Raw genomic sequence first — 23,679 nt, 5'->3', positions numbered from 1 at the left:
ACCACCTTGCTTTCATCCACAGCTCTGGTGACTGACTCAAAGAAATCGACCAGGTTGAGCAGGCATGACCTACCCTTCACAAAACCAAACTCTGTGGGATCCAGAGTTTGGAGATTCCCTATATCCTTGTTTATTAGGTCCATGATGATGCATGCCATAGCTTTGCATATCAGAGTTGTCAGGCTAATGGGCCGATAGTTCCCAGGGTCTGTAGTCGCTCCTCCTTTGTGGAGAGGGATGACTGTAGCAGTACACTATTTGGTAGGGACAAAGCCTGAGGTGAGGCTGTGACTGAACAGGGCACAGAGGTGAAGTGCCAGTTCACTCTGTAGTTCATGTAGAACACAGCCAGGGATATTGTCAGGTCCCACAGAAGCTGTATTCTTGGCCTTGGATAGCGGTTTTAACCTGTGCAAAGTTGGCACTGAATCTGTCGGCCAGTATATTGGCAATATCTGTTGGCTCAGTATGGGAGGTACCATTGTGCAGTAGCTCAGAGCAAATCTGGGTGTTGCTATGGAGATTCTTTACATAACTATAGAAGGCCTTGTGGTTGTCTCTACTATCTGCTGCAATTCTGATTTCATAGCTAGCTTTAGAGGATTTAATGAGGGATCTCAACTTTTTGTTGAGGGTGATAAGGGAGTTTTTCCAGTCTTGGGACTTCACCTTATTCCACATCAGTTTCGTCCTTCTGTTGTAAAGTTTGCTTATGGTAAAGGACCACCAGATTACCTTCCTTGTTTTGGAGGAGAGCGTCTTGGTTCTATTTGGTATGGTAAGATCCATGCATTTGTGTATGTATTCATACAGTGCATTGGTGTATGATTCAGTGGTTGTGCAACTATTCTCCATTTGAATGGGTGTCATGAAGTTAACCACCTCTGTTTTTAGGAGCCCAAAGTTAGTTTTGGAGAAGTTTTTTCATGGTGGTTACCTTTGCGGAGGTGGGGTGGATTTCCAAGGTGATTTGTTTGTGGTCAGATCTAACCAGGGAGGGGTTGACTACTGGTGTAGAGCAACAGTCGCCCATGTTACTAATGACCAGGTGAAGGATGTTGCTACCTCTACTGGGGGTAAGAACAAACTGGTCCAGGGCATTGGAATTAATGAATTCCACGAAATGTTGGGCAAGTGTATTGGTACACAAGTAGTTTTTCCAGTTAATGGATGGGTAGGTGAAGTAGCCCAGTATGTGTATTAGGTTGGACCCTAATATTCTCCAGGGTGCTTAGGAACGTGGAGTGTGAGTCTTGGGACATGGTTGGGACCTATAGCAGGCTACGACCTGAATTGCTGTCTTACCCAGTGTTAGCTGCACCTGAAGTATCTTTGATGCGTTATGTTGGGCGGCCAGTCTGGAGTTGTGCACATGCTTTATGAATATGGAAACAGCACCGCATTTGGAGCTTCAGTCCAAGTTCTGGGGCTGAAAGGTGTGGAATGAGTTATAGCCTGGTAGTGCAGGGGTGCTTTCTGCTGCCTTGAACCAGGTCTCTGTTACAGCACAAATGTCGATGTTCTCCATTTTAAGGAGTGCTTCAAACAAGTGCATTTTGAGATTTAGACTTCTAAAGTTCAGCAGCATGACCCTCAGATTGCATGTGTTTGTAGCTGTTACGGTGGTAATTTTGTCTTTGGAACATCACCTAAAAAAGGCACTATAGGGGTGGCAAGAGCCTTGGCTAGTATCTGGAAGCCCAGGGGTGACAGATGCAGGCCATCTCTGGCAAAGCATCGAGGTCTGTCAATCATGTCATCCCAGACAGACAGGTACTGGATCTCCCCCATAGAATGACACCAGAAGCTTAGCCAGTTGTTGAAATCAATCATTTTCTGCTTGTACTGTTAATGTTGAAGAACAGGTCTGAGTCCCTGGATCAAGTATTTCTGATACTTCACAACCACAAGTCAAATAAGTCCATCAATAATGGGTCAGAGGATGATTTGTATGCCAGACACAGGTCACCTCTTAGCAGTCTGTGAGAGACTGAATATAGCGATAGGGCATTATGACAGTTCAAGTAGGGCATATTGTTTAGTTAAGTCTTGTATCCTTTTTGTAAGGTATCACTGCAGGCATCCCAGTTGTTGCATGTGTCACTGTCCACTTAAGCTCCCAAATCCCAAATTAGTGGATCAACTCCTAGGGGTGTGTTGACAATGTGGTAGCTCCCCAGGGGAGTTGACTTTCAAAAGGAGAAGATAATGCATCTTAGTTTTAGCCCAAGAGTCTGGCACATGTTACTCATTTGGGACAAGCAAGGATTTTTTTTTAATCTAGCTAGATGTTTTATACAGTCTTTGTTGGAAAGCCATACAACCAAGGTCAGATATTTAAAAGTAACCCAGAGAAGGAGTGAATGTTGTAAATACTGCAGTGTGCAAATATTAGTAGAAAGGTATGAAAGGGAGGCTAAGTAAAGTGTTATGAGTGGGGGGAGGCCTTCCCATTATGATCTTGTGCTTATTTGTATGAACAGCTAATGCAAGTCTTGGGGGGGGGGCTTCTAAAAGTCAAAGTTACATTACGGAGTGGGCAACAGGGAAGCCATTAGGTTTAAAAGGACACAACAAGGATGAGGTACGCTCTCAGAATTAAACCTCTTTTACCTTACAAATGTTATTTCTCACCTCCACACATAATTCAGGCATAGTTAATCCCTTGGCAGTTAAAGAATGGTGCATAAAATGTTGCTTCTTTGCTCAAAACCAGAACTTTTTAAACAATACTGTACTAAAGGAAGAGCAGGGCAAAATAAAGAACAGAAACTACAAAACCAAGAACTCAGAAGTAGTTGTGCATCAGTGTCACTTGGCAGCTGTCAGAATTCAACTTTTAACTTGTTATGATGTGACAGGAGTACATCATCATGATTGGGACAGGAAGTGCAAAACATGAAATGAGCAGCTGAAGAGGGGCTAGGCAAAACCGTAAGAATAGTCAATTAATGGTGTTGTGTTATAAGGAAAGCTGAGGTTTTAATATGCAACTAAAATGAGTGAATTCTGACCAAATGAGGAATTATTATTAACTTTGGTCAATGGATATCTGAAGAGATGCAGATGATGGGCATTTGATGTGAACTTTGATTAAACAAATTTATAAGCAGCAGATTGCTAAATGATACAGAGTCAGTGCAACATATTTCCCTGTGCACATCAGGCCAGCTATTACTACTTACAATTTTAACAGATACAGACACTGGTGTGGTGATGATCTACATATTGTTGAAGTAATCACATATAACGGACACCCCTCCCTCATCAGGGCCTATTCCTGATAGCACTGTTGGACATGTAATGCACTGTACGTGAAGTACACAGTGACACAGTTATGACCTCTATGAATATGGAGACAGACAAACCGGATACTTCCATGTAGGATCACTCAGGAAAGGGTGCCAGCAGTAATTAGCTTTGACAATGAATTGAATGAATTGTTGCTGGAACTGAAGTCCAGTAGTACAATGTCAAAAATGATTCACTATTAACAAAATGACATTACATCTACACAAAACTACAAACAGATTAAAACATATGTTCAGATATGAGAACAAAACAGAAAAAAAAAAGAATTTGGAAGAAGGCTGGCCTACCTACACCCCCTTATTTAATATATACTGTTTCCATGGTCACACAACAGCAGAGAAGAAAAAAATTGAAAATAAAGAAGAAATATCAGCTCTGTAATAGAATAAGCAAAAGCAATGATTAGAATAAGCATTTTATGAGTTCCATTTGCGCAACTTGCTGCTGATGAGTTACAACTCCTTCCACATAAAAATAGTGCAATGTTAAGTCATTAAAAAACAATGTGCCTGGCAGAGGCAGATCATGAGAACCGTTTAAAATAAAAGCACCAAATCAGCACTAAAAGAAGAGCAGAGTAACCAGATATGATGCGAGAAGCACCCTGAACCATGCGCAGGCTTGTGGTAATTACAGAATAAGTCTGTTACAAGCTCAGGTAGTAGGAATGGCATGAGGGCACTAACTTAGCTCATGTGAAAACTAAAACTGAATTACCTTTTTTTTTTCATTAATTGCCTTAGGTGGATACCACTCAACAGTTCATCATTTTGTAAAATATTCAGATTTTTGTAACATATTTTTTGTCTGTTCCTCATAAAATTTGTGTTTTTCAGCCAAATCATTGTGGACTGAAGTCACTAAATAATGGCAGACATTTGATATTCAAACTTCATATCCTTCAAAAATGTATGCTAATTCAAAACCTGTTATTAATTCTCTTCTCAACAAATTTAAAAAAACTCATCTTTAAAAATAGCACTACCTGCTGGTTTCACAGCTATCTCAAAAGACAGAACCTTCCAAGTCCATAGTAATGTCTCATCCTCTACTACTGGAAAACTTAATGGAGATGTAACAGAGTGGGGAATGCATACAGAAGATAAAAATAACACCACTGTGATTAGGACAGGATGCTTTCTTTATGATAAATCAGCTTAAAAATAATACAAAATCTGCACCAAAAGTCGCAGCCAAACATTTATTCACCACACTTTTAGTGCTTTCATTGCAAAATAGAGGAACTTCATCAGAAACTGCAACAGAGTAAACTTCCTTTTTAAAAACTCAGAAAAAGGCTCCATGCTTAGACCAGCAATATTTAAAGAAACACACATTCTTAAATACACACTTAAAATTAGCTCTAGAAGTGCTCACATAAAAATACTTACATAAAATATACTTACATAAAATCTGCTGCATAAAATAAATATAATGTTCCTTCAAATAATTAATCTATAAAAATTATTTAAAAGAAAAGCTTTCATAAGAATAAAATGAAAAAGTTGGTGGGTGTCATACAAATTCTGTCATAAAATGTGCATATAAAAGTATTGAAGATTACAAATGTCCTTGACCTTGTCACATTAAAACAGGCAATTAGATTTAATTTAAAAAATAGGCTTAATACATATTAAATCAATGATGCCTGGGGGGGTGGCATTCAGTAAAATTTGCCAGTGGAGCTGTCTCTTTTCAACAAATGTTTCCCAGTCACCACCTCCTTCAAAGTGTTCTACTTTCTCCAAAACAGTGAAAGAAAACTTTTTAAAGTCACCACATTACAACAAATGTTTATAAAGGGCATTGAATTGATCTGCCTTACTGACTGCATATACATGCTAGTAAATTCTTGTCTTTAAAGGTCCAACAGTCTTCCCAACATAAAATGCTGGGCAAGGTGAACAGAAGGCAATATACTCTACTTATTTTGTGTTGCAATCAAATCTGCCTTTGTCTGTAATCAGTCTTGGAAAACCATGTACTAGGAAACTACTACCTTCTAGAATGAATCTACACTGCTTGCATGCTCCACACCGTTTCATCCTCCAGTTTTTAGTAAATTTACTGTTGCAGCTTAAACTAAATTCAAATAATGTTTGGAAGGTTTTGTTGCTCTTAAAAACAAGTCTAGGCTGCTTCCCCATCCTGCTGGTTAACCCAAGACTTCCAAAGACACTACACCAATGACTACTAATAACATTCTGTAAAGAGTGAATGACTCCACTGCATGGTACAACTAGTGCCTGTGCGTAAGATAAAGGGAAGGGCAACAGAAAGAAGGGAAGCAGTCGGGTATTTCAATAAAATCCACCCCGACTATTTCAAAAGTATATTTTCTAGGTCTACAAAGAAAAGAAAGCAAGTTAGGGTCACTTTGTGTTACAAAAAGACTACAATGACCAAAACATTTAGATCCTCCAGTTTAAAGTGCTTAGAAACAGCCATATAGGAGATGCTAAATTCTGAAAACAACCCCAAGTGCCCACCATTACTGCTAAACAGTTATCCTCTTTTATATTGATGTACAACATTTTGATACCAGATGACAGCTTAGACTAAACAAATGAAAAACTTATGCACAGACACTTACTGTGTCATAATTCTTTTCCAGTGATGTAACACTAGCGAGAATACTGATGTTCATACCTCTCAAATGTACATATTTTTGCAGAATGTCCAGATTTTTGACTCATATTTTTGGTTCAGTTTTCATAAAACTGCAGTGTCTATCAAATCATTGGCAAATTATTGATGTTTTAAGTCAGAAAATAATAACAGACATTTGCATTTTTGACTTCATACCCTTCAGAAAATTCATGCTAATACAAATTGTGTTATTCTATCTACTAAAGTTTGTAAGAGCAATATTTAAAAATTGTCCCTATTTTTGGGCCTTTGTCCTCCCATTATTTATGGATTTGTCCAGATTTCTCACTCTAAGAGGTTGAGAGGTATGCTGATGTTAGAAGGTCAATGTTACATAATGCAACAAATTTACCTGCACTTCTCTCTTGAACTTATTTTCCATTATAAAAACTCTGCAATCAGTTGCTACTTTTAAATGCACCCTACAAGAATTATAATTTCCATACTTTCAGTTGCATTCAAAATACCTCTCTCTTAAGACAGTTGTTTCCGCAAATAAAATTACAAAAACATGAATTGAAAATGTTATCTGTGAGACCTTTATATCGACTTTGCATTTGCAAGTACACACACACACACCACTATAAAAACCTGCATTAACAATGGCAATGGGAAGGAATACTACCGGATCAGCTGCAAGTCTAATGCTTATTACAAAAAGCAGCAGTTCGAATGCTTCTAGTGTAGAACATCATATGAACCAAAGTAAATTTCATCTCAAATTACCCTACCTTTTCAGACTCTAAATCATGTAAAGCATATGAAGCCAATACTATTTATAAGGAAGACACCATTTTTGCTCTATAACTAAACTTTTCTGAGGCAGAAAAGTACAGGCACCATGCAGTAAGTTGTATTAAAATATTTAAATCTTGTTTAAAACAGATCATCATCATCTTCTTTCAGCTGTTCCTGTCAGGGGTCACCACAGCAGATCACCTGTTTCCATTTCTTCCTGTCCTCTGCATCTTGCTCTGTCACACCAACCACCTGCATGTCCTCTCTCACCACATCCATAAACCTTACCTTAGGCCTTCCTCTTTTCCTGTTACCTGGTAGCTTCATCCTTAGCATCTTTTTCCCAATATACTCAGCATCCCTCCTCAGCACATGTCCAAACCAACGTAATTGTGCCTCTCTGGCTTTGTCTCCAAACTTTCCAACATGGGCTGACCCTCTAATACACTTATTCCTAATCCTGTCCACCCTTGTCACACCCAGTGCAAATCTTAACATCTTTAATTCTGCCACATCCAACTCAAACTCCTGCCTTTTTGTCAATGCCACTGTCTCCAACCCATATAACATAGCTGGTCTCACTACCCTCTTGTAGACCTTCTCTTTCACTCTTACAGGTACTCGCCTGTCACAAATCACTCCTGACACTCTTCTCCACCCACTCCATCCTGCCTGTACTCTCTTCTTCACCTCTCTTCCACACTCACCTTTACTCTGAACTATTGACCCCAAGTATTTAAACTCATCCACCTTCGCCACCTCTACTCCTTGCATCCTCACCATTCCTCTATCCTCCCTCTCATTCACACACATATATTCTGTCTTAGTTCTGCTGACCTTCATTCCTCTTCTCTGTAGAGCATATCTCCATCTCTCCAGGATCTCCTCCATCTGTTCCCTACTCTCACTACAGATCACAATGTCATCTGCAAACATCATAGTCCACGGGGACTCCTGTCTGATCTCGTCTGTCAACCTGTCCATCACCATTGCAAATAAGAAAGGGCTCAGAGCTGATCCTTGATGTAACCCCACCTCCACCTTAAACGCATCCGTCACTCCCACTGCAGACCTCACCGCTGTCACACTACCCTCGTACATATCCTGTACCACTCTTACATACTTTTCTGACACTCCTGACTTCCTCATACAATACCACAACTCCTCTCTAGGCCCCCTGTCATATGCTTTCTCTACGTCTACAAAAACACAATGCAATTCCTTCCGACATTCTCTGTACTTCTCCATCAACATTCTCAGAGCAAAGATCGCATCTGTAGTGCTCTTTCCTGGCATGAAACCATACTGCTGATCACTAATCATCACGTCCCTTCTTAACCTTGCTTCCACTACTCTTTCCCATAATTTCATGCTGTGACTGATCAATAAACAGATGAAATGATAAATACATATTTTTGAGCATTTTTAAGAGTGCAATGACAAATAGGGAACTGATGCTGCAAAAGCAAATCTTTGTTCACTAGCAGAAAGAAAAACATTTCCCATAGCAATATTGTGCATTAAATTCCTTCTGTGAGAAACAGATAATTATTACCTTCATGGGAAAGTTTTTTGTTCTACATAAAATGCAAATTATATACAGCCATCTTGACCAAAAGTGTTCTTTGTCCTCCGCGTGCTTGACTTCTGCTCAAGCTGTGTTAAGGTTCCCTTTAAAGTGTGCTAAGACCACAGAATGTCACCACCAAATGACGCAATAAATCATGCTAAGGCCGCCAGGTGTTGAAAGGCCAAATGTTGTAGTAGTTTATCTTCTAGTAAAATAGTAGGAAAAATAGTAGGAAGATCCTGCAAAAATGATTTTCTCAAGCCTAGTGACCCTCTGACAGTCACCAAGCAAACAGCTGCAAATTATGTATGCATGCATGCATAAATAAATAAGTAAATTAATAACCTTACAAAAATGAAAGCAAATGGTAGAAACCTGCAGATAAACGGCAAAAAGCAAGTGCTTCTACAGTTCTTAATCAGTTGCTCATAACAAAATGGACTTACTTTTCAGAACTGGCTGCTCACTGTTTCAGTAAACTATTACTCTGGACAGTCAAAGAGATCCCACAACAAAGCGACACAGCCTTCTTTTATTATGGGTATTGAATGCATATAGTGTGTACATGCTTATAAAGCTGTCTGGGTGTATACCTGCATGTGCATGTGTGCGCACTTGTATGGATATTTGAGTATACATCTGCATGCACATGCAAGTATGTGTACGTTTAGACAGCTGTGACACCTACATATCTATGTATGTGTGCACACATGCATATCTCTGCATGCATGCACTTAGCACTAATGTCCTACTTCTAAATTTAAAAAATGAGGAACGTGCCACATCCAAACTGAAATTCCTTTATTAAAACAGATAAAATACACTATGTTTTAATAAAGTGCACATGTGCCCAAAGGGCATTCTCCTTATTTATCTGTTTAGAATACAGTGTTTGCTGTTCACAGGCCACCTTAGCTCTGGAAAATTGAATCAACTCATTATACTTTAAGAGATACTGAAAGCATCACTGCAGTGTGCCACCATTCACTGCAACGTGCCACCATTCACTGCAGTGTGCCACCATTCTCTACATGCATTTCTGTGGCCCTAGTAAAGGCATACCACTGCAAAACAAGGAATGTTTGTTGGAGAGGTTATACAACAGTATGGGGCCCCAGGCTCACCCTGCAAGCCAGGTGGTGTCTATACTGAAAAAGTGGAAACTTGTGTTCTCATTCAGATGTGTTCAGGGTGGGTATAGCACTCTGCCAAGAATGAGTCTTTTCTCCCCTGTTACTCATGATTTTTACCAACAGGTTATTAATGTGCAGCCAAGGACTATGCAGACAGAAAATGTACATACCTGTTGCTTTTGGATGATGTTATGTTACCTTTAAGAGGACAGGAGCTGCAGTAAGCACTAGAATGGTTTGCTCTGCAGTACGAAGCAGATGACATGAATAACCACTCTTCGGAGCTTAAGATCATGGTTCTGTCATCGAAGAGTGGATTGTTCTGTGCAAAGAATGGGTAGCAGCTACCTGAAGTGGATGGCTGTACGTATCATTGGGGCATGTTTGTAGCATCAGAGGAATAACTAGGGTGGGTACAGCAGTGACAGCACTACAAGTGTGGGTGGGTACAGCAGTGACAGCACTACAAGTGTGACTGTGGTGACAAAGTGACAATTGAGTCAAAGGACAAAAGTGTAATTTTTTTTTCCAATCTATGTCTCTATTCTCACCTATGGTCATAAGCTTGGCTAGTAACTGAAAAGATGAGTGTGCGGATACAAACAGAAAAAAATGAGATGACCTAGAGGAACAGGATTAAATGTCAATGAAACATGTGCAGCACAGCAAAGCAGGAGGCTATCAGAGTGCAGCCACAACTCCTCCAGATCAGCCAAGGGTTATGGAGCCCCCACTGAGATAGTCCCATGCAGGCATGCCTCCTGCATCTAGTCTACTATGCATGGCCATGGAAGGAGGCCCTGGAGAAGATCCAAGATAAGATGGAGAGGTCACACTGGAAGGAGGCCCTGGAGAAGATCCAAGATAAGATAGAGAGATCATATCTCTCAGTTTGCCTGAGAATTCTCAAGAATCACACAAGACTAGTTGGGCATAGAAAATTATGTTCTAACCTGACCTGACCCTCACTAAGACAAATAATTAAGAGAATGGATGAATGGTTTGCACAGAAATGTCTTATAGCATGCTAAGAACATAAAAAAGTGTAAACACAAAGAAGTCATGGTCACCTTTCAAAGCAAGGCAGAAAAACTGACACTTCCCTTTAAGGAAGAGAAATAAAACATAGACAATAGTCACAACAACAAACTGAATAATACATCATACTGAAACTGACTGTAAGGACCAAGCACTCCTTGGACTTCTAAACATACTTTACACATGGAGGGCTGTGGAGCCATAGAATGGAAGACTGGAATTGTTGGAGACAGAATCCATACAGGGATTCAAAACTGCATGGGACAGATGGCAAAGAGGAAGGTAGGGGCTGAGGAAAAGTAAAATGTTACGGCACTTAAGAGGCAGACGAGATAGGCTTAATGCCTCTTCCAGTTACTAAGTAAATGTAATGTTAACGTGAGTCAATACAACTTTACTTTACATATAATAAAGTTATGAAAAGCAAAGCAATCTACATATTTTAACATTTCCTTAAAAAGAGAACAGACTCTGATTGCTCTGCTCATTCTGAAAATTGAATCAGTAATTTGAGAAACATCTTACTCACCAAGGGTATCGCTTTCATTGTCGACGGCATCTCTGGCTTTTCTTGCGACTTGAGCTACAGCTTCTGCCATTCTCCTATGGCTGTCCAGTAAGTCACCACTCACAGCAACTGAAATTCTGAAAATGTCAATAAACCAGTTCAGCGATTTTAGACATCTACACCGTTAATGTATGTTTATGCAAATAATCAGATTTTAGAACTTGGCCTAAAAATACCACAGCATATGGACATACATCTGCCTGTAAAGTGTATAATGTACCACAGTCAAATGCTAAAACGTCATTTCATGTTCATCTCATTACAGTTTCTCAAAAGTGAGCACCCAGATAATAGCTCCTTAAAACATACCTTGAGTGTCAATCTTATTGCCAAACTACAGCCTTTCTACATGTCTAATTAAACTACTCATCAGCAGAGAAATTAAACTGTTTTGGCAACACAAGCCAGACAAAAATATTTTTAAATATAGAGACATATATAATACAGATAGATGGATACGTGTGTGTGTGTGTGTGTGTGTGTGTGTGTGTGTGTGTGTGTGTGTGTGTATATAAGAAAATAATATGAGAAAACCAAAATCAGTGCTGTTACAACAAGGCAGTCCATAAAACACTGCTTTGACTTGAATAAGAACTTTAATAAAATAGTAAGACTTAAAATATTTACAAGAAACTTATAAAACCAGCAGATAAGCACTTTCACATACAAGATTACCCTTCATCAGATCTGCTAAACTAATCAGTGATGTCAAAATGTAAAAAAAACTTTAGCCAATCAACATTACTACTTCAGTTTCCGCCCCTTAAGGGCGGGTTTCAGTGGGAAGCATGAGTTGTATCCAGGATATCTTTGTGCTTGGAACCTTCCTATCCATTTCATTTCTGCAAGTTCCAAGTGATTGTTATGATCAGCACCTCTCTGTTGTTCAGATACCACTTATAATACTGTAAAAAAGAACTTGTGTCCATGTGATTCATGCACATGCTTCACCAGGGCATTTTTAAGATCTTTCAGATGGATATCACTGATATGCTTAGATATCCTTTCTTTGAACTGTCTCACAGTCTTACTTACATAGAAACATGTACAGCTGTTGCATGTAGCCAAGTACAACACTTTTAGTAGTACAGTCAGCATTCAACTTCAGTATAAACATAAAATTAATAAATGGGTGTTTGAAATCTTGTTCTTTAGATATATATTTGCAATTACAACAATAACGACATGGATAGGTTCCTTTACTGCTGGACTATATCTATACAGGTGCTTTATGTTTAAAACATAGCATTTGCTTAAGATTGCGACTGTTCAGAAAGACAAAATGCAGCCTATTTCTAATAGTCTCTTTAATCGTCTCATCCGATGTAAGGATCTTCCAGTTAGCTTCAGTGATGTCACATACATACTTAATATCACTCGTATAAGTCAGAACAGCATGACTGACTTGCTCCATCTGTGGCCTCTTTTTCATCTGTTCAGAACTCTGTTGGGGGTGGGTGTCATTCCAATGCAAGTAGGGTCTCCCTTTTTGCCCACATATGGCCCTAACCTTCTGTTGTGTCTTAATCTGTTTGTTATCATAGCCACTATGTTTAAAAAATGTCCCCTTTCTTAATACTTCTTCACAAAAATCATCTTCTCTAGTACTTAATCTGGAAACTCTGAGCAGCTGTGCTTCAACTATACTAGAGCAAATATGCTGGGGATGCATACTTGATCTTACCAAATAACTATTCTTTCAAGTTTACTTACGATACAATTGCGTATCAGTCTTACCACAGTTATTCTGAACGATAATCACATCCAAGAAAGGTAACATCCACTAGCCACTACAATTCCACTTCCTGCCTATTACCATAACCACCTTACTAATCTGTCAATCTTGTCAATACCACTTCATCTATACCACTGTCTCTCTACCTACTCTAGCTGACCATATTTTATTCCAACATGTATTATTTTCTAATATCTTCTACACTACTCCTTATTCTCTCTATCTCCACCTCTTACCACTCCAATCTCTCTGACCCACTCCTATATGTTCACCAACTTCTCACTCATACAACATATATCCAACTACTTCATCTTTTACTATCTCCCTAATCTCTTTACTACCTCTCTCTCAAGTCTATATAAACTATCCATAATACAGGTTTTTAAACCTTCCCACAAAACTAAGTCAAAACTATACAAACTCCATCTAGCATCTCCTACACACTCTCTCCTCACTAAAAACCTACTTTGTTCTGGAGATATCCATCCCAACCCTAGCCCCTCTTCTCTCCCCAAAACTACCTCTACACTGCCCCCATCTTACTCCTTTAACAGTCACCAACCTCAGTCACAACAATCATCTCCACCCAAATACTTAACTATTTACTCATTGAATATTCAGAGTCTAGCAAATAAAGTCACTGAGCTGCACTCATGGATAGCTTTCAATACCCCTCACATCCTCTCCCTACCTGAAACCTGGCTCAAGCCACACATCTCAAATAGTGAAATACTCCCGCCAGGTTATAATATCTTCCGATCTGATAGACCTGTAAAAAAAGGTGGTGGCGTGGCCATCCTCTACTCAAACATTCTTAACCTCTCACCATACCCTTCCCCAATTCCTGACTTCCTCCCAGCTGAAATAATCATCCTTAACTGCCATCTGAATCCCCACAAAAAACTTGCAATTGCCTTTAATCTACCTTCCTCCTGGTAACAATCTTCCCATTCTTGAAAACATCCTATCCTGGTTCTCCCACAACATACCATATGAGACACTTATCCTTGGTGATGTCAACATTGATTGGTCCAAACTCACAACTGACTCCCCCCAACTCAGTATCCACCTACACGGCTTCCAACAACTTATAACATCTCCCACTCGCTTCCATAAAAATTCCTCTTCCAGCTCCATCATAGACTGGATCCTTACCAATTCCCCCCCACCAATACCACAATCCCACCACCTTACCTGACTCCCTCGGTGATCATCTCCCTACCACCATCTTATGACATTACTCCCATATTCCTAAACCCCACCTTATTAAAGACTGTTGAAAACTACCGACTTTCAATTCATCCCAATTTAACTCCATTCTCCACAACGTAGATTGGTCCATTCTAAAACTCCTCCCCCTAAACGATGCTGTAAGCACCTTCAATAGCATCTTCATGAATACTCTAAACTCCTTAGCTCCCTCTAGGAAGATCAGAATAAAATCAAACCATGCTCCCTGGCTCTCCAAAGAGACTAGGTCCCTTATGAAACAAAGAGATCATGCTTGGAAAACCTGGACTAAAACTAAACAACCACCTTTTCTTCAAAAATACAGGCAACTGAGGAACCTTGCAAAAAAATATACAACTAATGACAAAAAGTTATACTATAGCTCTTCTCAGCTTAACAACAAATCCAATCCTCAAAAATTTTGGTCAACTCTCAACAACATACTCTATCCTGGAAAGCCCTCTAATCCCTCCCCATACCCTAACTCTTCCTCTCAGGAAACAGTTACCCTCCTGAATAAACACTTCATCTCTTCCATCCAAAATCTGGTAACCTCTAAGCCAAACTCTACTTCGACACTCACCTCTCCAAGTCCCACTAACACAACTTTGTTTTCTTTTGAGCCAGTTCCCATTACTTACATCAAATCTCTACTACTCAAGCTAAAACCTTGCTCTCCTTCCACTGACAATCTATCTCCTACATTCCTCAAACTTGCTGCTGACTCAATTGCCTATCCTGTATCTATACAAATTAATCGATCTATTCTGGAATCAACTGTCCCCACCTTTTAGAAATCTTTCTTCACTATCCGTCTTCATAAAGGTGGAAACTCCACTGACCCCTCAAACTACCGACCCATTGCCATTCTGTCCCCCCTCTCCAAGATATTAGAAAAATGTATTCACTCACAGCTTCTCAATCACCTCCTCACACACCACTTACTTACCCCTGCCCAACATGGATTTCGTCCTCACCACAGCGCCACCACTGCCCTCCTCTCCTTCACTCATATCATTGCAGAGACCCTAGACAACAATAAACTCATTTCCTGTCTCTTCCTAGATCTCTCCAAAGCCTTCAATACTGTCTCTCATCCTCTACTACTATCCAAACTCTCAAATCTCCACCTATCCCCCTCCGCACTTGCCTGGTTTAATAGTTACCTATCTGGCAGGGAACAATCTATCAAATGGCTCTCATCCTCCTCATCTTTCCTTCCCATCTCCACTGGTGTTCCCCAAGGCTCCATCTTGGGACCCCTTTTGTTTAACATCTTCACCAATGATCTTTACACCTCATGCAAAGAATCCTCCCTTATTCAGTATGCCGACTCCACACTTATATCCATCTCAAATAACATTCCTGAACTACACTCCCTGACCCAACAGGCTCTACTATCCACTGAACAATGGCTCTCTCCCAACCTATTGATCCTAAATCCCAAAAAGACCAAACTCCTAATTTTCCTTCCCCGTTCTCTTTCTCATCACAAAACCTCCTTTTTTATTACATCTTCTAACAATACTAATATCCAACCTGACACCCACACAAAACTCCTAGGGATCATTATCGATGATGAACTCAAGTTCAACCTACATATACTCCAATGTATAAAAAAAACAAACCAGAAACTAGGTCTGCTACATCAGAACAAAAAATTCCTAACCCCTGAATCTAGACTTACCCTGGGCCAGGCACTCCTCCTCCCCTCTCTCTTATACGCCACCTCGGTTCTTACCAGTATCCAGGCCTTCACTCTAAACAAACTGCAACAGACTTACCATAAAATAGCCAGATTCATTACTAACTCCCCATACAACTCACACCACTGCATTTCTTTAAACTCTCTTCAACTGCTTGAACTTCCCCAGTTTCTGCTATCTTATCAATTTCATATGTTACACTCTATTCTTTATAAACCCTCCTTCTGTCCATCTCTATCTTCCTTAGTCTCCATCTACATCCCATCCCGGACCCTCCATACTTCTAACCAACAATTACTTGATATCTACCACCCAAAAAGGTCAGTAGGCAAACTACTCTACAAACACTCCCTTGCCCATGCTTGGAACAAACCTCCCCTTGACTTACGTTCAATCTCCCACACCTCACACTTTAAAAATGAACTAAAAGCTTATTTTCTCAATTCCAGAACATGCCCTTGCCATGACCCTACCTAGTCTTCCTTCCATTTATGCACCCTCAAAAGGACCATACTTAGTACCTCGTTACACCTCTCTCTCCAATGTGTCTACTATGCATTTGCACAATTTTATACAAAAAAAAATGTTCATTGTTGACCTATTTATTGAACTATATCAATGTAAAATTGTTACTTAGCTTCTTTTTAATGCAACTTTAACTTTATGCATGTATCCCAACATATGTGAATTGTTTTGCTATAACTGCTATTATATCAATATTGTTTAAAATTGTACTTGTTTTAAAATGTATTACTGGAGCTTTTCACCTCGGGTCTCCACTGAAAATGGGCCACAAGCCCAGTTGGACAAACCCGTTTAACAAATGTCAATAAATAAATAAATAAACATCTTGGATTAATAACAATCTATGGATTAACCAAGAAAAACACCAGAGTGATAACCAAAAAAACGGAGAACTATTTAATGACAAAATAGATCACATCAAACAGTAAGCACTTGCGTCAACACTGGACTTCTTCAGACTGAATAATGTGAAACATTGTTTGTACATTTATAAAACACTTTCAATTAAAATACAAAAACACATGACCATTGATTAATGATGCAACCCTTTTCTTTTAAGGAAAGCAATAAAATCTTCCCTATCAATTAACCCAGGTGTTTGGTAGGCATTTAATTTTACCTGCCATTCATATTCCTTGCACCCTGGCTCTTCTTCTGCATCTAGTTTCTTTTCTATGTAGGAGGGCCAGTCTGAAGGAGATTGTGGTGACTGGGGAAAGTGTAGTTAAGCAGCATAGAATGGTGGTCTGCAGGATGATGTTGGTGATCAAGAAGCGGAGGAGGAGTGTAAAAGCAGTGCCAAGGATTAAATGGTGGAAGTTAAAAAAGGGTGATTGTGAGGTGGAGTTCAGTGAAGAGTTAAGACAGGCACTGGGAGGCAATGAAGAGTTACCGAATAGCTGGGTAACTACAGCAGAGCTAGTAAGGGAGACTGCTAGGAAGGTGCTTGGTGTGACATCTGGACAGAGGAAGGAGGACAAGGAGACATGGTGGTGGAATGAGGAAGTACAGGAGAGTATACAGAGGAAGAGGCTGGTGAAGAAGAAGTGGGATTGTCAAAGAGATGAAGAAAGTAGACATGAGTATAAGGAGATGAGGCGCATGGCAAAGAGAGCGGTGGCAAAGGCTAAGGATAAGGCATGTAGAGAGTCGTATGAGAGATTGGACACTAAAGAGGGAGAAAAGGACCTGTACGGATTGGCTAGACAGAGGGACAGAGCTGGGAAAGATGTGCAGCAGGTAAGGGTGTTAAAGGATAGTGAGGGAAATGTACTCACAAGTGAGGAGAGTGTGTTGAGTAGATGGAAAGAGTACTTTGAAGGGCTGATGAATGAAGAGAATGAGAGAGAGAGAAGGTTGGATTATGTGGGGATAGTGAATCAGGAAGTGAAGCAGATTAGCAAGGAGGAAGTAAGGACAGCTATGAAGAGGATGAAGAATGGAAAGGCTGTTGGCCCAGATGACATACCAGTGGAAGCATGGAGGTGCTTAGGAGAAATGGCAGTGGAATTTTTAACCAGATTGTTTAATGAAATTTTGGAAAGTCAGAGGATGCCTGAGGAGTGGAGAAAAAGTGTTTTGGTACCTATCTTTAAGAATAAGGGTGATGTGCAGAGCTGCAGTAACTACAGAGGGATAAAATTGATCAGTCACACCTTGAAGTTATGGGAAAGAGTAGTGGAAGCTAGGTTAAGAAGGGAGGTGATGATTAGTGATCAGCAGTATGGTTTCATGCCAGGAAAGAGCACTACAGATGAGATATTTGCTCTGAGAGTGTTGTTGGAGAAATACAGAGAAGGTCAGAAGGAGTTGCATTGTGTCTTTGTGGACTTAGAGAAAGCATATGATAGGGTGCCTAGAGAGGAGTTGTGGTACTGTATGAGGAAGTCGGGAGTGGCAGAGAAGTATGTAAGAGTGGTACAGGATATGTACAAGGGTAGCGTGACATTGGTGAGGACTGCGGTGGGAGTGACAGATATGTTTAAGGTGGAGGTGGGATTACATCAAGGATCAGCTATGAGCCCTTTCTTATTTGCAGTGGTGATGGACAGGTTGACAGATGAGATTAGACAGGAGGCCCCGTGGACTATGATGTTTGCAGATGACATTGTGATATGCAGTGAGAGTAGGGACCAGGTTGAGGAGACCCTGGTGAGGTGGAGATATGCTTTAGAGAGGAGAGGAATGAAGGTCAGCAGGGCTAAAACAGAATATATGTGAGTAAATGAGAGGGAGGGTAGAGGAATGGTGAGGATGCAGGGAGTAGAGTTGGTAAAGGTGGATGAGTTTAAGTACTTGGGATCAACAGTTTATAGTAATGGTGATTGTGGAAGAGAGGTGAAGAAGAAAGTACAGGCAGGGTGGAATGGGTGGAGAAGAGTGTCAGGAGTGATTTGTGACAGACGGGTACCAATAAGAGTGAAAGGGAAGGTCTGCAAGAGGGTAGTGAGACCAGCTATGTTATATGGGTTGGAGACGGTAGCATTGTCGAAAAGGCAAGAGTCAGCGCTGGATGTGGCAGAGTTAAAGATATTAAGATTTGCACTGGGTGTGACTAGGATGGACAGGATTAGGAATCAGTATATTAGAGGGTCAGCTCAGGTTGGACAGTTTGGAGACAAAGCAAGAGAGGCAAGATTGCATTGGTTTGGACATGTGCTGAGGAGGGATGCTGGGCATATTGGGAAAAGGATGTTAAGGATGGAGCTGCCAGGTAAGAGGAAAAGAGGAAGGCCTAAGATGAGGTTTATGGATGTGGTGAGAGAGGACATGCAGGCAGTTGGTGTGAAAGAGCATGATGCAGAGGACAGGAAGAAATGGAAACAGATGATCCGCTATGGCGACCCCGAACGGGAACAGCCGAAAGAAGATGATGATGATGATCTAATACACAAAACCTGAAATTAACTTTGCATCCATTTTCTTTGTAATGTTTCCCTAGTGCATTCCTATCATCTTTAATACTTACAGCATACTTGTGCTTAAATACTCTTCTGTTTAACTCCTTTGTAGTACGTCCAATGTAAAAAGAAGTGCATGACATACACAAAGCTAAATATACTATAAACATTGATTTACATCTATATCTCCCCTTTAACTGTATATTATAGCCACTAACATTTAGCTCCTTCACATCTGTTAATAAAAAATTACATAACCTGCAATTATGGCATTTGTACATCCCAGCGTTTGCGCACTCTTTTTGTGGAGGGTTTAGTTTGCTTTGAAACTAATTTTTGAAACTCATTCCCCTCTTTTGCACAACAGTTGGCACATCCCCCACTACTTTAACAATTTCTGAATTACATTTGAAAAGTTTCCAATTATTTGTGACAATGTCTTTTACAGCATTTGAATCCAGACTATTCGCTACTTGCAAAGATGTTTTAAAATCAAAATGTGCATGATTTTTTGCATCCAGAGTCCCCTCTTTTCTTATTTCATATACTTTTCGAAAATTGTCAAAACTATTTCTGTAGGATATCCTCTGCTAATAAACGTTTTGCATAAAGCAGCTCCTTTTCCGTCAAAGTCTTCTTCTTTGCCTGTCAAATCATGCATCTCTAATTGTCCTTTCACAATATTGACTTTTGTCTTATTTGGGTGCATACTATCATATTGCAAATAAGAATTGTTTAGTACTTGCTTTTTATATATTATAGTCATCAATCTTTCACTCTCTTTGTACACAGTCAAATCTAAAGAGTTTACTGCATTGCAGTTATAAACAGACATGAAATTTTAAAAAGAGCACACATTATTTAAATACTGCAAACATTCATAAAAAAAGTTGACATCTCCTCTCCAAATAAAAAAATTGTCAATAAAAAGCTTAAAAAATATAATATTTTTCATAAACACACTTTGGAACACATTACATCTCTCCCATCCATGCATATGCACATTAGCATAACTAGGGTCCATTGCTGCACCCATTGCTACACCATTGACTTGATGATACATTTTGTCATTGAATTAAAAAAAAATTGTAACTTAGAATCAGGTCCAACATTTCCATTAGTAAACCAACAGTGCATAATTAGAATATTTTGGATCTAATTAACATTAATCTCACCATTTCCATTTCTTCATAATTGGGAATTACAGTGTACAATGACTTAATGTCAAGTGTAACAAGAAAATTGTTTTTCCATCCTGATATTCTTAATTTTAGCTTTAAAATCAAATGAATCTTTTATATAAGAATTATTAACCTCTACCACCTGTTATAAGTGCTTGTCTGCATAAATAGCCAATGCTTCTGTTTTATTCCCATTGCTGGCCGCTATTGGCCTCATGGGTGGGTCATCAAGATTGTTGTGTATCTTGGGTAAACCAAACACGTGACTCATTCTGGGAGCTTCAATTAAGAAAAAATGCCTAATATGTTCAGTTATGCATCCTGTTGCAAACGTGTCTTCTATTTGGCCATCTATAATAGAAAATACTTTCTTTATTTCATTAAAAGTTGTTACTTTATAAAATGGTTCATCAGCTAACATCTATTCCATGTTAGATGCATATTGTTCTCTATTTAATATAACCAAAGCATTACCTTTATCAGCTTTTGTTACCAAAATTTCCTCATTTTTTAATAACTCATCTTTTTTGATGGACATTCAGATTACAATACCTGTATTCTGTTTTTTTATCAAACAATTCAATAATTTGTTGTTCACATATAAGGAATAGTTCTAATTCCTTTCTTAGGGGTGGATTATAAATAGTCGGTTTTTGGAAAACCTTCTGAACATCACTATTAATAGGAAAAATATATTTTAAAATTCAACTTCCTCACATAATCTCTCAGTGCATTTATAGTATCACATTTGTTTGCCCTTCTTGAAGGCACACATTTCCATCCCTTTTTTAAAACATTACATAAATCATCACTTATTGACAAATTAGAGAGATTCACAACGATAAAAGTAGTATCAGTAATATCTGATTCCTTTAAAGTCAAGTGTTCTTTTTCTTCCAGTTCTTTTTGGCATAATTGTTGTTGTATGGTGTGGATGCTATTTCCGCCCAAGTCCTGCTTTGGTTTATGTTCCGTTGATACACTCTCACTGGTTGACTCATTATTTCCCTCTGAAAACCCTTTTCCAGGTTTTCAGAATGATTCCCTTCATTAGAAATGTTATTCACGAAGTTGGCTTTATTTGCTGAATTGGGTGCTTCATTTTTCTCAGCTATACTCTTAGATTTACGCATTGTATTGTCTTTGGCTGCTGCCTCTTCCTTCTCCATTCTCCTTACTACAGCTGACGATTCCTGTGACATCATGGACACACCTGCTTCTGCCAATTGGCTATGTTCATCTCCTCCCTCGTAATTGGCTTTGTCTCTTAGGAACTTCTTAGTTTTACGTTTCCTTAAAAGACCATTCTCTTTGTTAAGTTTGTCTTGAATTAAGACAGAGTCAAAATTGTCTGCTGTCAGATTGTCTTTTAACTTAAAGAAAACGGACCTAATATTGCGATTTAATTAATCGATCTTTCTCATATTATGTTCACTAAGCATTTTCACATATTGTAAGCCCGTTTTCTGATTGAAAGCAACCCAACTATTCAAAAAATCTGGTGAAAATTCATTGCCTATCGACATAACTGATATTCTCAACCCTTTAGGCAACCTTTGTGTTTTTAAGCAGCTATCAAAATACACACTGTCCCATTAGGTCTCAGCAAATCCTTTTCAAGCTGGTTAAACATTTCAAAGTAATTCGAGGCTAAAGCTGCACCATTTTCATTTGAGACTCTCATTCCTTCAAAAGGACCTGATGGTGGCACCAAACATCCATTTAAAGCCTTATCAAACCTTAGAAAAGTCCCATTGGTGGTATCTTTATAAACACCATTGGAATTACTTGATGCAGTAAAAGGAGTCAAACGTCCTTCTTGATTCTGCACTATAAAACCACTCGGTATATCAGTTAAAATACCTCATGTGGTCAAAGTCATAAAGTTAGAACCCTAATTCTTTTTACGTTGGACATACTACAAGGGAGTTAAACAGAAGAATATATGAGCACAAGTATGCTGCAAGTATTAAAGATGATAGGAATGCACTAGGGAAACATTACAAAGAAAATGGATGCAAAGTTAATTTCAAGTTTTGTGTATTAGATGAAGTTTTGAATTTCCAAAAGAAACTAGATGCAGAAGAAGAGTTAGGGTGCAAGGAATATGAATAGCAGGTACAATTAAATGCCTGCCAACCACCTAGGTTAAATGATAGGGAAGATTTTATTGCTTTCCTTAAAAAGAAAGGGTTGCATCATTAATCAATGGTCATATGTTTTTGTATTTTAATTGAAAGTGTTTTATAAGTGCACAAACAATGTTTCACATTATTCAGTCTGAAAAAGTCCAATGTTGACAAAAGCGCTTACTGTTTGATGTGATTTATTTTGTCATTAAATAGTTCTCCATTTTTTTGGTTATCACTCTAGTGTTTTTCTTGTTTTTTTTGTGTTTCTGGTGTTGGAAGTATTTTTTTTAACAATCTATGGATTGTTATTAAACACAAAATCATGTTCCCAATTCGCCATTACAGGATTAGCATAACTATTGGCGCATGGGGTGCCCATAGCTACACCCCATTGCTGCCAATACAACATCCATACTCACAGCATGTGAAGTTTTATCAGCATTTTGTTGATGATATATATGTTATGAGAAGGACATGAAGAACTTGCCAGCTTCCGTAGATTCTCATATGAGATTACTGAGTTTGTAAGATCCAGCATGCATTCTTCCTATGCGAGGTTACCTTTCTTGGATCTGATGATCATTCAGAATAACTGTGGTAAGACTGATACGCAATTGTATCGTAAGGAAACTTGGAAGAATAATTATTTGGTAAGATCAAGTATGCATCCCCAGCATATTTACTCTAGTCTAGTTGAAGCACAGCTGCTCAGAGTTTACAGATTAAGTACTAGAGAAGATGATTTTTGTGAAGGAGTATTAAGAATGGGGACATTTTTTAAACATACTGGCTATGATAACAAACAGATTGTTAAGACACAACAGAAGGTTAGGGCCATATGTGGGCAAAAAGGGAGACCCTACTTGCATCGGAATGACACCCAACACCAACAGAGTTCTGAACAGATGAAAAAGAGGCCACAGATAGAGAAAGTCAGTCATGCTGTTCTGCCTTATACGAGTGATATTAAGTATGTATGTGACATCACTGAAACTAAATGGAAGATCCTTACATCTGATGAGACAATTAAAGAGATTGTTGGTAAAAGACCACATTTTGCCTTTAAGAACAGTCGCAATCTTAAGAAAATTCTATGTTTTAAATATAAAGCACCTGTAAATATACTGCCCAGCAGGAAAGGTATCTAGCCATATCATTGTTGTTCTAATTGCAAATATATATATATATATATATATATATATATATATATATATATATATATATATATAAAACACAAGATTTCAAACACCCATTTATTAATT

The 23,679-nt window shown here is 38.9% G+C and overlaps 1 protein-coding gene across 2 annotated transcripts in view; it reads right to left on the bottom strand.

The window, feature by feature from the left end:
* The window catches only part of LRRC20 (leucine rich repeat containing 20), a 1,971,882-nt gene that overhangs the window by 1,826,304 nt on the left and 121,899 nt on the right, over positions 1-23,679 (bottom strand). For both annotated transcript variants that reach the window (XM_044056893.1, XM_044056892.1), the window contains exon 2: positions 10,970-11,085. In XM_044056893.1, coding sequence (XP_043912828.1) covers positions 10,970-11,039 — 70 coding nt within the window. In that variant the 5' untranslated portion in view covers positions 11,040-11,085. The remainder of the gene's footprint in view (positions 1-10,969; positions 11,086-23,679) is intronic.

Source organism: Protopterus annectens, chromosome 14.part0, assembly GCF_019279795.1.
Source record: "Protopterus annectens isolate FY-2018-M chromosome 14.part0, PAN1.0, whole genome shotgun sequence".
NCBI lineage: Eukaryota > Metazoa > Chordata > Ceratodontiformes > Protopteridae > Protopterus > Protopterus annectens.
The sequence above is the reverse complement of the archived record's forward strand: the minus strand, read 5'-3'. Positions and strand labels throughout refer to the sequence as shown.